The 15,680-nt window shown below is 39.1% G+C and overlaps 1 protein-coding gene across 1 annotated transcript in view; it reads left to right on the top strand.

Moving 5' to 3' along the window:
• The window catches only part of HSPB8 (heat shock protein family B (small) member 8), a 37,786-nt gene extending 28,973 nt beyond the window's left edge, over positions 1-8,813 (top strand). Inside the window, exon 3 of the mRNA XM_072142296.1 lies at positions 7,797-8,813. Coding sequence (XP_071998397.1) covers positions 7,797-7,956 — 160 coding nt within the window. The 3' untranslated portion in view covers positions 7,957-8,813. The remainder of the gene's footprint in view (positions 1-7,796) is intronic.
• The last annotated feature ends 6,867 nt before the right edge of the window (positions 8,814-15,680 follow it).

Below are 15,680 nucleotides of genomic sequence, written 5' to 3'. Positions count from 1 at the left end.
TGAGAACTAAAGGATCTTGGGACTTTCCAGTGGCGGCCATCTTGGTGATAACTCCTTATATTTTAGAGAGGCCATAACATTTTGTGAATCATAAAATCAAACTAATTAAGTTCCATTTTGTGACTAATGACATTGAGTTTTGTTACATTCATTTATTTATAGCATCATGGGTTTGTTTTTTCAGATGTTCTTATTCCTGGAATACCCCTTTAAGTTTGTATCATCCATGCAGAACCTGCGCCAGCACTGGGTGTACATGGGCAAGTGCTGGGGCCCAGGGCTGCTGGGTGGAGGGGGCAACATTAGGCTGTACATAAGGAATCCAGGGGTGGTGAGGGGGGCTGTATGTAATGAATCCATAGGGGTTGAGGGGGCTTAGTATAAAATAACTATAAGGGGCTGTTTGTGTTGATAAACTAGGGAAAATTTAGGGAACAGGAGACAGTTTTAGTTTCTGAATTTTGAATGCCACCACGTGAATTCACTGCAAAGGGGCCCACTGAGGCACTGTCACCCAGGGGCCTACTGAAACTTGTAGCCGACGCTGCATCCATGCATTGTGAGAATATCTCGAAGTGATTATAACTGGAGATATATGAGATATAGTAGAGGTCATGGAAACACCATGCAAGCTTTACCCATGAATTGGCTGCTTTATGAGAACAATAGGTTCCATTCAGCTGCACTAGAATAGAGAAAATATGGACTTTAGTTTCTCTGTGAATGCACAGATTTTCTGACTCTGTAGTAAATGACATAAAAGACATAAGCATTAAACAAAGGAGGCTAGTACCAGTTATTATACCACTAGTGACAGGTTGCAGAGGTTATTTAAACATGGACACAACACTGTATTGCTTCCTATTTCACAGAAAATGATCCCCATGTCTGCACTTGCAAAAACAGAATTCCATGCATAGGGCACATATGTTATCAGTATGTAAATTATTCTAAAGGTGGTGTCTATTTCTTACTATACTTTAACAATAGAAATAAAGATCTATGACAAAGTACATAAAGCTTAAATTATTGACAGATATGAGGAAAAGGGATAATTATTCAGGCCATAAATGTTACAAAGTTGGAAGAAATATCATCTATTGTGTCAGATTCACAAACATAAGATCATTAATTAAGGAGAATTAAAGACACTGGCCCAGATTTATCATTAGTGAGGCAAACACCATTACATGCACTTTGCCTCACTAAAGTGCAGAGTGCGCCAGGTTATTGAAGACCGGCATACAGTTTTCAATAATATGGTGGATCCTTCATGCGCCAATAGCGCTAAAACTGCATTCAGTTTAATTGGCGTGTGCCACAATTATGTCAGACTTTTGACTTAAATCTTACTTCCGGTGCAAGGGTTTTTGGGTTGCTGCAGACATAGTACATCTGTGACACAAAACTGGCGTAAACATTTCATAAATACATATGCAAGCAGTTTACACATGTGTTTATGTGCAAACCGCTCTGGTAAACTGGTGCAGCCAGTATGATAACTGTGCCCCACTAAGGAATGCCTGGTGCCACTTCCCCATGGAGACAAATGACAACCCACTCATCTAGCTATACTCCCATCTGAAAGGAGGGGGGGTAGCCTATGTGCCATGCCTGTAGGCCTCCTCCACCACCACACGGATGGACAGGCTCAGGGGAACACGTGAAGTAAGAGATGGTGGCCCATGTAACATCCAATTTGGCACAACACTTAATCACAACCCTGAAAGACTCCCTTACAGTAGCCCCAGTAGAGGGGAGCCCAGTCAGCTTGTAGAACTGCCACATTGACAGAGGAACACAGTGGACAGAGATGCAATCTAAAGGTGATTGTACAAGTAAGTTCATTAAACAAACTATAAGTTGGTTACAAGGTCTGATGCTGCACCACTGGGAGACGAGTGAGGCAAGCAGTTACAGGTTTCCTTCTAAGATGTACAGCATAATCTCCCCCAAAAGAGAACATAGGGGGTCAATTTACTAAGGGCCTGAATCGCGTTTTTACGTCGGGTTACCGGTATTTTACCGTTTTGCGCCGATTTTCCCTGAATTGCCCTGGGATTTTGGTGCACGCGATCGGATTGTGGCGCATCGGCGCCGGCATGCACATGATGGAAATCGGGAGGCGTGGCCGTCGAAAAACCTGCCGTATTTAAAAAAAAAAGTGTCACTTGACACGTGTTTACCTGCACCCGGCCTGCCTTTGTGAACTTCAGTGCACTCCAACGGAATTCAGCGCAGCAGCTACATCTGGTGGACATCGGGGGAACTACCTTAGTGAATCGTCGGAAGACCCGGATCCTCCACAGAGAAAGCGCCGCTGGATTGCGAATAGACCGGGTAAGTAAATCTGCCCCATAGACCCACATCTTGCCTGAGATTTAAACTGGTGCCATCTGGATCTAGAAGGGACGCCAGCACATTTGGACCCTAAATGTGTCATTGCTTCTATGTTTCCACTCGGATTTCTGTTTATCTCCCCACCTATGGGTCCTAGAACAGATTGGGACTCATTTGGGCTTTGTGCACGCTCCCTGGCTAGAATATACAATACATGTAACTGTAAATAAGGAAACCTTTTGGGTGAGGGTAACTGTATCTAATAAATCCATAGGGAGTTGGGGGGTTAAGTGTAACCATGGTGGGGCTGTACATAAAATAACCATGGTGGGGCTGTACATAAAATAACCATGGTGGGGCTGTACATAAAATAATCATGGGGGGCTGGTACATAAAAAACCATGAGGGGGCTGTAAATAAAATAGCCATGAGGGGGGTATATATAAAATAACCATGAGGGGGGTGTTTGGTACGATAAACAGAATGAATGGAATATTTTAGGGGACAGGAGATTGTTTTAGTTTCTGAATTGTTAATGCCGCAATGTGAGTTCACTGCAAAGGGGCCCACTATGGCTCTGTCATCCAGGGGCCTACTGAAACTTGGAGCCAGCCCTGGAACATAGGCTACCCCCCCTTCCTTTCCTGGGCCAACCTCTCTTACTTCATGTGTCTTCCTAAGCCTGTCAATGTGGTGTTTGTAAAAACAGTATTAAGATGACCTTACAGAGGCCTATGGGCAGGACCACCATGTATAGAACATGTCAACCACTGCAGCTATGTGCTGCCTTACACTTCAGCAGTTATGAATAAATGTTGATGCAGTTTGTTTATAAATATAGATGTGTAAGGTAGTCAATGGCACAGAGCTATTAAAATGGCTGCGCCAGTTTTTTTAGTACACCTAAAAAATAAAATTGTGCACATTTTCAGAGCAATAATCTAGCGCACCCCGCACATTTGTGACACATTGGGGCAGATTTATCAAGTGTCTGGAAGTCAGAATATTTCCAGTTGCCCATGCCAACCAATCACAGCTCAGCTTTCATTTAACCAGAGCTCATGAATATTTTAAAGCTGAGCTGTGATTGGTTGCCATGGGCAACTGGAAATATTCTGACTTTCAGACACTTGATAAATCTGCCCCATTATTGTTACATTTGGGCCAATTGGTTTTTATTTATTGTGCTGCCACAGAGCACCAAATAAGGGTATATTTTCACTTTTTTTAAAAAAAAATTTATAGTTCATCTGTTACTTAAGCCATCATTGTAATGGATGTAAAGTGGAATGCGTAGACCCTTGTTGGAACACTCCCATATCGGGCAGATTTACATATAAATAAGCTGCAAAAGTGGCCTAAATTCATCCAACTATGATGTAGCATTAAGTTCTAAACAAGTGTACAAATATATACTTTAAAAAATAGCACAAGGCACAATGAAAATTTTGTTGCATCCTATATAACACAAAGCTGATTTGAGACAGTATTAATGTCCTTTGTGTTATACTAATGAAGGGCATGGGTGAACACAGTGATACTTTCTTTGATGTAATATATTTCCCTATGTCATTCATACCCCTTCCCCGTAGACCCCGCTCTATGCAGAACAGAGTGTACTGACCTTTAACTGGAAGCCTGAGCTTTCTTTTTTGCACCCCTGCCCGGGGCCCAGGGGGTTTTCCTGGAACACCTTTTTAACTAATGTTAGTATTTAAAAATGTATTAAATTACCACTTGACACCTGTTATCCATCAAATGGATGTTTACATAAAGATAACAATAGAAAAATGCTCAGAATTTATTGCATTATTTGCATTGACATATGGAAACATAACATAAAAGATAAATTTTTGCCAACCCAACACTGTACCCTGTAATAAGTGAGCTGCATTTCACTGCCCATCAGTAATAAGCTTCCCATAATCTCTGTCTCTTTACTATCAGTGACAGTCTGTGCCAAGCATATCCCATAAAACTTTATAATATGAATTCATCAATCAATTACACGTGTATGGAACTGGCAGTGAGCACAAAAAGAAGAAGCAGATGATAGTTTTCACTGAAGTTGCTACAATAAAGATTAGATGATGATTCATATGTTTAACTGTGAATTGTACCTCTTAGTGAAAAGAAGTATTATTAGTAGGAGAGTAAAAAGCAGGCACTTCTAGCGAAGCAGTTAGAGGTGTTACTGTATTAATATAATAACAACACAGTATTTATAACATACTATATATTGGAACCTAGAGACACTACCCTTAAAGGAAATCTACCATCAAAATCAAGCATGGATAATCCAGGGACACTAACTCATAGATCGAGGCACCGTGACTGTGGTAATTTTCTTATCTTTGTTATCCATTTACCCCTCCCGTCTAAAATCCACTTCTGTCAAAAATATGCTAATGGCCTGGAGATGCTCTTTGAGTGTGACCAAAGCCCCCCCCCCCCAGTTTCACAGGTTGTTACACTGGGCAGCTTGCCCCTACCCCCTTCTCCCTTAGAACTCCTTCCTCCCTTGGTTTGCTGTAATCTTACTACAGCAGTGAGTTTTAACACACAATTGAGTTTTACCATAATTTTAAAAGTTGATTTTAGAAGGAAGAAGACCGGGGATAACAAACATTACATGATAACCACAGTTACTTTGCCTGGATCTCTGAGTATTATGCTTTATTATGCTTGATTTTGATGGTATAATTCTTTTAAAGTAACCTAAAGTATCTAAAAGCGGTCTGCTGGGGCTCTGGCTCTACTCCCTCCCCCTGCTCCATCTGTACTCTCCCACCTCCTGCTTGCTGTAATCTTAGCGGGAGACGTGCAGGTCATACTTTGTGCTGCCATGAGATTACAGCAGGCAGAGGAAGGGAGGAGAGGGAATAAACCAGAGCCACAGAGATCAGAGGGGCTTTGGTGACTTCTTCCCCCCAAAGCCCTTCTATTTAATTTACATAAAGATTAAAGTACATTTTTAACCAAACTTAAGAAGCAGAGCTCCTTATAAAGTTATAGCTGTATTCACCCTTCTGGGAGCTACTCAACAGCATTAACAGTGAATACAGCTATAAACCAATGATAAGTTTTCTTTAACCCCTTAATACTCTGCAACGGATATATCCACCACAGAGCTATGAAGGGTGGGCTTTGCTGCATATAACAGCAAAGACCCATCGCTTTCACCCGCGGTCAGTTAACCTCTTCTCTGCCGCCGGCAAAGTCGCTGGTTGCACTTAAGACATGGCGGCACGTGGGCGCCGTCATCTTTCTTCAGATCGTCGCTCCCCTGAACGCCATCAAGGTCCCTTGCCATGACAACCTCGGGTCTAGGGTTAATGTACCCTAGAGGGTCTAAGAAATAGTGAAAAAAAAGGAAAAAAAAGTTTAAAAAAATTTAAAAAAATTTATAAAATATTAAAAATTCAAATCAAATAACCCTAGAACTGATATAATACATAATAAACAGTAAAAATCACAAACACAATAGGTATCACCGCGTCCCAAAATGCCCGATCTATCAAAATATAAAAACGGCTATAACCGGCGGTGACCTCCAAAATGGGAAATGATGCATAAACGCGACTTTTACACCTTTTTACATGACATAAAAAATAGAATAAAAAGTGATCAAAATGTTGCACAGTCCTCAAAAGAGGGCAATGAAAACATCGGCTCATTTTGCAAAAAATGACACATCACACAGCTCACTACACCAAAGCATGAAAAAGTTATTAGGGTCAGAAGATGGGCAAATTTTTTTTCTTTTTCGTACACATTCGTTTAATTTTTGAAAATGTATTAAAACGAAATAAAACCTATATAAATTTGGTATCACCGCGATCGCACCGAACCAAAGAATAAAGTAGAGGTGTTATTTGGAGCGCAGAGTGAATTTCGAAAAAACTGAGCCCACAAGAACATGCGTTTTTTTCAATTTTTTGGATTTTTTTTTTCCCGCTTCCCAGAACAGGCATGGAATAATAAATAACATCACAGGAAAGTAAAAAAGGTAATGCACAAAATAAGCCCCCCACAGCTCTCTACATAGAAAAAGTTATGGATTTTTTAAGGTGGAGAGCGAGAAATGAGCAATATAAAATATATAATTTTTTATATTGTGTTAGGGAAGTTATGTGAACATTTTTCTAATATACTTAGTAAAGAAATTCTTCTTAGTTTGTAAAGAAAAGGGCTGCAATATGCCCCTTAATTACAATGTTACTTCTATGTTGCTTTGGCAAATCTACAGGATTGAATACAGGTCTATCTCTCCTCTCCTGTTTGTTACACAGCTGTGAGTGGTAATCCTTCCTGCTTGTTCCCTGACTGCAGTATGCTATGAGCATTGTTTTCAAACATCATGCTGAAAGTAAAGGGGTTAATCTTCCCATCTCAGAGCTGTTTAACCAAACATAGAGAGATTAGATGTGATCTCATGCGTCCTCCATAGACACTCACTTTACAGGCTGGAATACGCAATCTATATGAAAGTACGGAGGTAGCTTGATTATTTTTTTTTTTACAAACTAAGCAGAATATGTGTATGAAGTATATCAGAAGTATAAATGAAGTATATTAGAAAAATATTCAAATATTCACAACTTTCCCCCACAATAATATAAAACTTATCTCAAAAGATTTCTATTAAAGAATAAAACCTGTGCAATTGTCTTTGTGTATACATACATGCACTTAAATGAAGGGTGTCACCAGAAACTGACATATTTTCATTCCATTTTTTGTTTAACATATTTTTTAAAAACTTTTTAAAACATTTTTTTCATTTCTCTGTCTATAATTAATTAAAAAGGTTGTACTTTAACCTTCCAATTCTCACTCTGGACAGCACGCTTACAAATAGATTGACACTAATTCTGAAAGGGTTTTCTAAGCAGCAGTCATCTATTTTACCTCACAAAGAAGGCAAAAAGCATTACATTTGTAGATAACACCTAGACAAAAGAAACACCTCCATTGCTGACACTCCATGATGTCACAGCTTGTCTACACCTTCTATGAGCACAAAGCATGCCTAAAAACTCACCATAATGAGTCCTCTCCAGATAATTCTGTCTATGGTCAGGAGACTGCTGTAAAGCACGTCACAAGATGCTGTTACTAGAAGTCAGGCAAGATAGTTAACCCGATAATCATAAGCAAAATATAGAAGAAATAAAATCCACAATCAAAAAATGCCAAAAAGTGATACATTTTGTTATCCGATTTTTATTATTTTGATTTGAATAAAAAAATTTTTTGCCAGAATTAGAATTCAACAATATTTTAGCGTATTCGGCTTCATGCACACATCCATGTGAGTGGACATGTGCTGTGTGCCACCCCCAAAACCTTTTTCTTATTAAGGCTCTTGTTTTACCTGTAATTTTGTAGCATTTAATGTTTTAATTGTTCTCTTTATAATAACTAACAATATGTATCCTATATTCTTTTTTTAGATTGCCCCCTGAGGTGGATCCCTTGACAGTGTTTGCCTCCCTTTCTCCAGAAGGTCTACTTATAATTGAAGCCCCATTGGTCCCATCCTACCATCAGCAAGGAGATGATACTTATACCTATGAGCTTCCTCTTGACCCCCAAGACGTTAATGCTTCGTAATCTTAGCCAAGAAAAGCCTCCTCTGGAGAATCTCACTTGAATTCCACACAAAGCTGCATCAGTGACCCAGAAGAGTACATTGTATCTTGTATGTTTGGATTTATGTATAATTTCGCATTGTTAGATTTCCACTCTAGACATAGACATACAATATTTCTGGAACCATTAAATGCACTTGATATGTCTCGGATGCAGTGACAGCTGAATGGCTACTTGTCCAATACGATATAACATTTTATATTGCTGTGTAGTCAGGAGTTGTATAACAAGAAAGGCCTAAATGTAAAATGCAAATATTTGATTCTTTTTATTTACTGTTATTACACTCTTTCATCCCATAGCTTAAACACAACAAATTGTCTCTTAATAAATTTACTATATTAGATTCTATCAGAAATGTTTTTTTTTGCTCTGCGAGATTGGAACAGGATAAGATATAATAAAGCTGTAGCTGTCAGCATTGGAAATCACATATAGAAGTCTAGATTGCTCAGTCTCTTTGAAGTAACGCTTGTATATCCAGTTTACATGAATCACAAGTCACTAATGATTACACTGCAAACCATGTGTCATTAAAAGATGCCTCTGACTTCTAATTAATGAAAACAGTAGACCAACGTGCAACACGGATTCATATCCTTCAGGTCTTACATGTTCTTTGATTTTTATCTGTTTTCCTTACTAGAGATCACAAAAGCTGAGCTTTTCCATTGTGCACTGTAGGAGGAAAAATAAAATTGGCTTACTTACCTGGGGTGTAATGTAACTCGAGGTTTGTATGTATATTGGAGAATTTAGATGGTGTTTTTCATTTGATTGTCTTGCAACAATATGGTGATTAAATATTTATAAACAAGTATGGTTTATATGTGTTTTATTCTTTTATTCACATGACTGCTAGCAACACAATACTTCTATAAGATCAGTGTATTAATTAAACAACAGAAAGGTTTGGAGCCATCATTAAATTCCTGGGTTGCAAAAATTGTAAAGGGAATCTGTCAGTAGAAATTTACCTAATAACTACAGGCAGAATCTTTTCAAGCAGATAAATAATATTGAAATCATGTTCCTTTATGGTCCCGTTTGATGGCACAATGTATAACATTAACTTTGAAGTTAGATGTTAATAACTTATATAAAGTCATTGAAGTCACTAAAGTCACTAAAGTCAAGCTCTCCCCACCTCTGCTGTTGCCTCTAGCGATGTCACTAGGCGGTAAGCCTGAAGAAGGTAAAGATGTCAATCACAGCCTGGGGGGGGGGGGGGTTGGTTGAAGGAGGGAGGGATCGTTTTGATTATTAAGTTCTGAATTCTGGGGCTCTATGTCTTTAGTCAGGTTATATCACCTGAAAGTTTAATTTATGGGTCATGCCAACATGATCTAAAAAGCTTTAATGTACCATTTTATCTCCTACTAGTTTGCAAATAGTTTTATTTTTGGGGTTAACTTCTGACAACAGTTTTCCTTTAAGTGGTCATATATATTACATAAATAACATAAACCGACCGATTTTATAGGGATTGGCTGACCATTTAATATGTTTAGTGATATATAGTGGTATATATAGTGGCGTATATATGTCGGCCGTATATAAGTCCCCCATATGGCAGTGTAAACCACATTTGTGCAGCCATATGCTGAAAAGAGAATGATAGAGGCTTGTTTATTTTGGGAAAAGGCAATGATTATGTTGACAATTTTATAGGGTACATCAGACTTTTCCATCACTTTCTATTAAATTTTTTCTGGAGGTAGGAAGCACTAAAATTGCAATTTTTTATTAGATTTTTATTTTTTATACCCTTTACAATACGGGTATAATATTGTTATATCTGCTTGGCCAAGGTAGCTATGGACACTAAGGTACCAAATTTCTGGGGTGGGTTTTATTATTTAATTTTTTTATGCAAAATATAATCATATAGGGAATGGTTGATTTTTGTGGTTTTTTTAACCTTTTATTTAACTGATTAATTACTGTCTCACTAGGGAACATACTGTATTAGTGACACCTTGATCCCTTATACAATACATTGTCCTGTTCTGTCCTGCATCACAGTTTGGTAAAATGTTGTGGATCTCAAAATTACATAATTTGTAGGTGCAATCAAATGTAAACATGGTTTAAAGGAAATCTACCACCAGGATGAAGGATTGTAAACCAAGCAGACTGAAACACTGGGGTGTGTCCCCTCTGTCAGAATCTGCTCTTCTTTAAGCTTCTTAAGCCCTTGTTTTTATGACAAACTTTTTTAAAAATAATGAAAATGAGCCTGAGGGACTCCAGTCTCTATTGACATCTATAGAGCCCAGAGCCCATCAGGCTCATTTGCATAAATTTTAAAAACAGTTTTGAGTAAAAACAAGGGTTTAAGAAGATAAGAGAAGAGTGGATCCTGACAGAGGGGGCACACATCGACATCTAAGTGTGTTTGCTTTACAACACTCGATCCTTGTGGTATATTTCCTTTAAACAAATGTGAGTCTTTAGTCAATCTTCACAAACATTGATACCATTCCAGACAATCTGAGAGTACAAATATACAAGAAGGACCATGAAGCAACATGCAAGGCTATGCCTGAAACGCGTAGGTCCGCTACTATGCATTTTTTAACAGGCAGCACCATGTCTATTTAGCACTTCCGGTGCATCCCATGTTTCTTCCATAAAGAGTTTTTTACGATTTTTGGAATCTAATAAAGTATATGCTATTTTAACTTACTTACCACGAGTGCTGGATCTACAGAATTTTTTTTTTCAAGTCCTATACCTGGAGCGGCACAGGCTTTGCTTTTGTTTCATGACCCGGGCACCGTTCACACTGCTTATGTGGAATACCGGATACAGGACTGCTACCTATTGAACGTCGGCTGATAAGGTGAGCTGTAAGCCTTCATTTTTTCTACCATCTATATTTTTCCATGTTTCTATATACAAGAAGGAAGGCTTTCTTAAATAATTGAACTAATATAGTTTTATCTAGTAGTATTATAAACTGTGAAGTATCATAACTTATTGTGTGCATGCTTGTTAATATCATGTCATAAAATGTTGCTTCATAAATGAATGCTTAAAACATCTTCTATGGGTTCAGCAGGGAGAAGTCGCATGCTGTGGTTTAGCATTTAAAAAAAATACAATATTTAATATTTACATAAAAAATAATCAGTTGATAAATAAAATTAGATTTTTCACCCATAAGTGAGTACTCATTATCATTTTATTATGTCTCAGCCAATAGAGATTTCCTGGATCATAAGTTTCTAATGAATCTATTCATCAAGCACAGATCCAGTGTCCCACAACTCCCTTAGGTTAATATTATCGGCCTCAATACGGTTCTCGCCATAATCCATACATAACACCACCTCCATAGTTCATGAATAAGAACTGTGACCCTTTCTTAAAATCTGTTGTCAATTGATTCCCAAAGCCTTTGACCTCTATGTGCCATTGTTTTTCCTCTTTATTTTCGCATGTAATATATCTAGTTTGAGGGTTTTTTTAAACACAGAACTATACGATTCTTTTTATTTGACTCATTCTCCAGATTAAAATGTGTGTCTGCTCATTGAAATCTTATCAAGGAGTGATAATGACTTCTTTGTCAATTATATTACTTTTTATGGGTATATGGCAATTATTCCGGGGGTTTATGGAGTAATAATATATAACATTTTATGGTTTCCTATCTTCTTTAATATAGAGTTGTTTGAGTGCAGAATTTTAAGGTGAATGCCTTGGGGTCATAACATGTAGACTTTAGCTACAGCATAAACTTAACTTATTGGTGTCTGCAGAGACTTTCACAAATTAGTTTATGCTCCACAATGAGCATTGGAGTCTAGCAGTAACTCCAAACTTTCCCAAAGGAAAACACACACAGTAAGAAACCACATTTAGGCTAAAACACACAACCGTGCTTGGCCCATGAATCTCAAATTGGGCCGTGTTATGTTTCACAGATCAACCAAATTGCTGGAGCTGGGATTTGATGCATGGAGGCCCCTCACCGGCAGTGTGGTTGGTCTGTGAAAAATAGTGTTTTACCCCTAAGTGTTTGCATAAGGGACATACAGAGGTATAGCTGTGTACAGAGAAATCGGTTTTCATCAGACAGCTATTGAATCTGAATGGGCATAAGAGGGGTCTCTTTTCTAGACCCTCATCTATCTACAAAGCTCCAAAAAGCATCAGTGGAACCAGAATCTTATGGAATGCTTTGGCTTACAAATTATTTGCTTTTATTTTTTATTTTACAACCTCACAAAAATTACATAAGGAATACAAAGGATATCTGAAACTTATTTAATGGGATTTTTTTCTCTTATTACTTTATTTTCCTTCCAGTACTGTTGCATAGAAACTATACACTTTTTCACCAGGTTCCAGTCATTCTTTGTGGATTTTAGTAAGATCAACTTATTCTTGAGGTATCTAAGAAAAACTCCTTTCATCTGTTCATACATCAGTAATAGAAATTAAATGAACAATAACTAACAATAACTAATAAGTAAAGTTGCCAAAATTGTTTAGGTCTGTTTTGTAGATGTATATATTGGGATTCAGATATATTCTATCTGAACATAATTTTCTCCATACAGTTCCTGAGCTAGATGATGTTTCATTGTAGAGTTTGTATGTTCTCTTTTTGCTCTCAGGTTTTATTTGACCGCCCTGGTTACCTTCCAAACTTCAAAAAAAATACTGGCCCATATTGTTTTGGGCCATTATTTCAACAACTAGAATACAGATGTAGTTCAGTCTGTGATTTTCATGGCCTTTTCTGTGAGCCGACTGACAACAGGCAGTCTTTTTCTACTGACATCGGCCGATGACACATGGACGACAAAAAGGTCAGTTGTTCTCAGCACAAAACTCTGCAAAGAAAGGATGGCAAACTACACAGTGAATGTGGCTCAAAGCCACAGTATGTTGGTGGTCCATGTATCATCAAAATTAAGTCTCTTACACAAGTCCTTAGAAAGCACAGTTGTGTGCATTAGCCTATTGAATTACATGGGTCTGTTTTCCAGCCATTGAAACACTGGCTAGTAGAAGCCAAAAAAAAGATTAAAGAGAACCCGTCATGCAAAATAACCCCCCTAATCTAAATATATTTTTATACACTGCCATTAGAGAGCTTTGCCTCTATCCCTTTATTGTCCCTCTACATGCCTGTAAACCTAAGCAATGAGGTCCTAAAGCTTTATGCAAATGACCTGTGAAATGTCCAATAAGTCATTAGCAGCTTATTCATGAGTGGGAGGCACAGCCACACCCCCAGTGCTTGACTGACAGCCTGTATAATGATGTGATGGCTGCTCCATGTGCTTGCTGGTGGTCACGCCCCCTGCAGCCTGTGTGTGGATAGGAGACATACAACAGCTCCAGGGTGCAGCCATGTCAGGTACTTGTGTAGCTGATGTCTGTGTCTCTCACATATGTATTAGGAGGATGCAGCATGTGAGCAGATGCAGCACACACACTAGCAATGCTTTACCATACAATACACGCAGGCATGAGCAGGGGGAGGAGAGGGGAGGGGTAACAGCGGTGATATCACTGCTTCTGACCACGTGACCAGCCTCATTTACATAATAAAGAATAGATGATTTTATAATGATTAATGTATGAAATAACTAGATAAAGGTAGGGGTGGGATCCTTGTGAGCTGCTCCAACAGGTAGTAGTGACAGGAATAGTGACACAGACCTAAAAACAGGTGTCCTTTAAACATGTGGTCTAAAGAAGAACTTTTTTGTCTGATTATTGCTATGGCCGGGTCTGCTGAAAAATGTCATCTAGCACCTAAGGGAACAGTAAAATCTCGAAATTCATTGTCACTTAGTCTCACGTATATACCATACATATAACTAAGAAATTTCGCAATAGAATTTCCAAAAATATGAAATAATAGTGCAACGTAGTGATTATTGATTATTTCAAGAGTATTTTCACAGCTATATAGATAGTTTCACCTATTATTTTCCCAGCAAGTGGTTAAACCATAGAAGGAATTACTTAGGGCTTTTGGTTCCTAACTTTTGGAACATTGATTTGCAATAGCCGAAGGCAGCGGAAACGCTAATTATAAACTTGATTACTTTCATTAACTATCCTTGTCAAAATAGCAATGTTTAAATTTTACTGCAAATAATACCCAGAGGGCTAACTAAATCTCCAAGTGTTATAGATGTTTGTCACAAGCCAATTTTACAATGTACCAAAATTGTGTTAAAATTAACAAGCAATGATTCAACCAGCATTCAATTAGGTGAAAAATAAAAGAATGGCATCCATGATTAAAAGTGTTCTTCTGCGTTAGGGCACTAAAGACTTCTCTATTAAACAAAATCATTATATTAAATAACCTAATATATACGCTCACTATCGGAAACTGTACCAGGCACAACACATTCCCTGGGACGGCCCCGGAGCTCTGCAAGGCCAAGTTGACAGCTTTCTCTCTATGCTGGGCACATACGGTATCATGCGAAATTCTTACAAACCACATTTACATGGTTGACAAGTATAAGTCAGTAGTAGAGATGAGCGAGCACTAAAATGCTCGGGTGCTCGTTATTCGAGACGAACTTTTCCCGATGCTCGAGTGCTCGTCTCGAATAACAAACCCCATTGAAGTCAATGGGAGACTCGAGCATTTTTCAAGGGGACCAAGGGTCTGCACAGGGAAGCTTGGCCAAACATCTGGAAACCTCAGAAAATGATGGAAACACCACGGAAATGGACAGGAAACAGAAGGGGCAGCATGCATGGATGCCTCTGAGGCTGCTTAATCGCACCATTATGCCAAAATTATGGGCAACAGCATGGCGATGACAGAGTGACTGAATGAGTCTAGATAGCATCTGCAACACCCTCGCCGATACAATGGCGAAGGAGTGCTTGCGAATAAGCCCCACAGCATGTCATCACATCACACAGGGGACATTGCAGTGGTTAATCCTGCCTGGCAAGGCAGAAGTTAATCTGTGTATGATGTAAGAGTCTAGTATCCAATGATCTGTGTTACATCCTGTCTCTGTGAGCTGAGAGGTAATTGGAGGAGCAGCCACCACCTGACCAAGGGGAGATAATAAAACCCCTGGCTAAGGATATTCTAGAGAGCAGTTAGCTGAGCAGTAGCTCAGAAGCAGACTGGAGTCTCTCCAGTACAGACTCTTCGGAGTCTGTACAGCTAGCACACCAGACCAGAGCAGGAAGAGCCTAGCCCCTGCCTGAAGTGGAGCTAATAGCTAGGTAGTGAGGAAAGGGGTATCATCCTACCTTCAAGGGTGATATCTGAAGATATCCAGGATCAAGCTGAAGCATCCTATTAGGACACAGCTGCCTCCCAGCCTGCCATTGCATCCAGGCTGGTGACCTACATCCTGTGGCTCCCTCCAAATACCTCTCCAGTACTCCACCATCTTGTTAAAGGCACGTTGCTGATGTTCCTGTCGGTTCCAATAAAGAACTGTAAGTTGTTTTTGTTCAACCTCTGCCTCCGTCTGGTCCCTGCTACTACTGCTGCCATCATCACAGGCACCCTGTCCACCACACAGAGACTTATACTCTAGACACCAAAGGGTTGCCCCAGGGAGATCCGCTATAGCAGCCTCTCCCTCATCATTTCTTGCCAACACCACCCTGCTGGAGACCTGCCAGGCTGTAGGACAGCCCTCCGGTTCCCCATACCAAGCACCGTGACACTA

This window comes from Engystomops pustulosus, chromosome 1 (assembly GCF_040894005.1).
Source record: "Engystomops pustulosus chromosome 1, aEngPut4.maternal, whole genome shotgun sequence".
NCBI lineage: Eukaryota > Metazoa > Chordata > Amphibia > Anura > Leptodactylidae > Engystomops > Engystomops pustulosus.
Note: the sequence above shows the minus strand (reverse complement) of the source record. Positions and strands in the feature narration are given on the sequence as shown.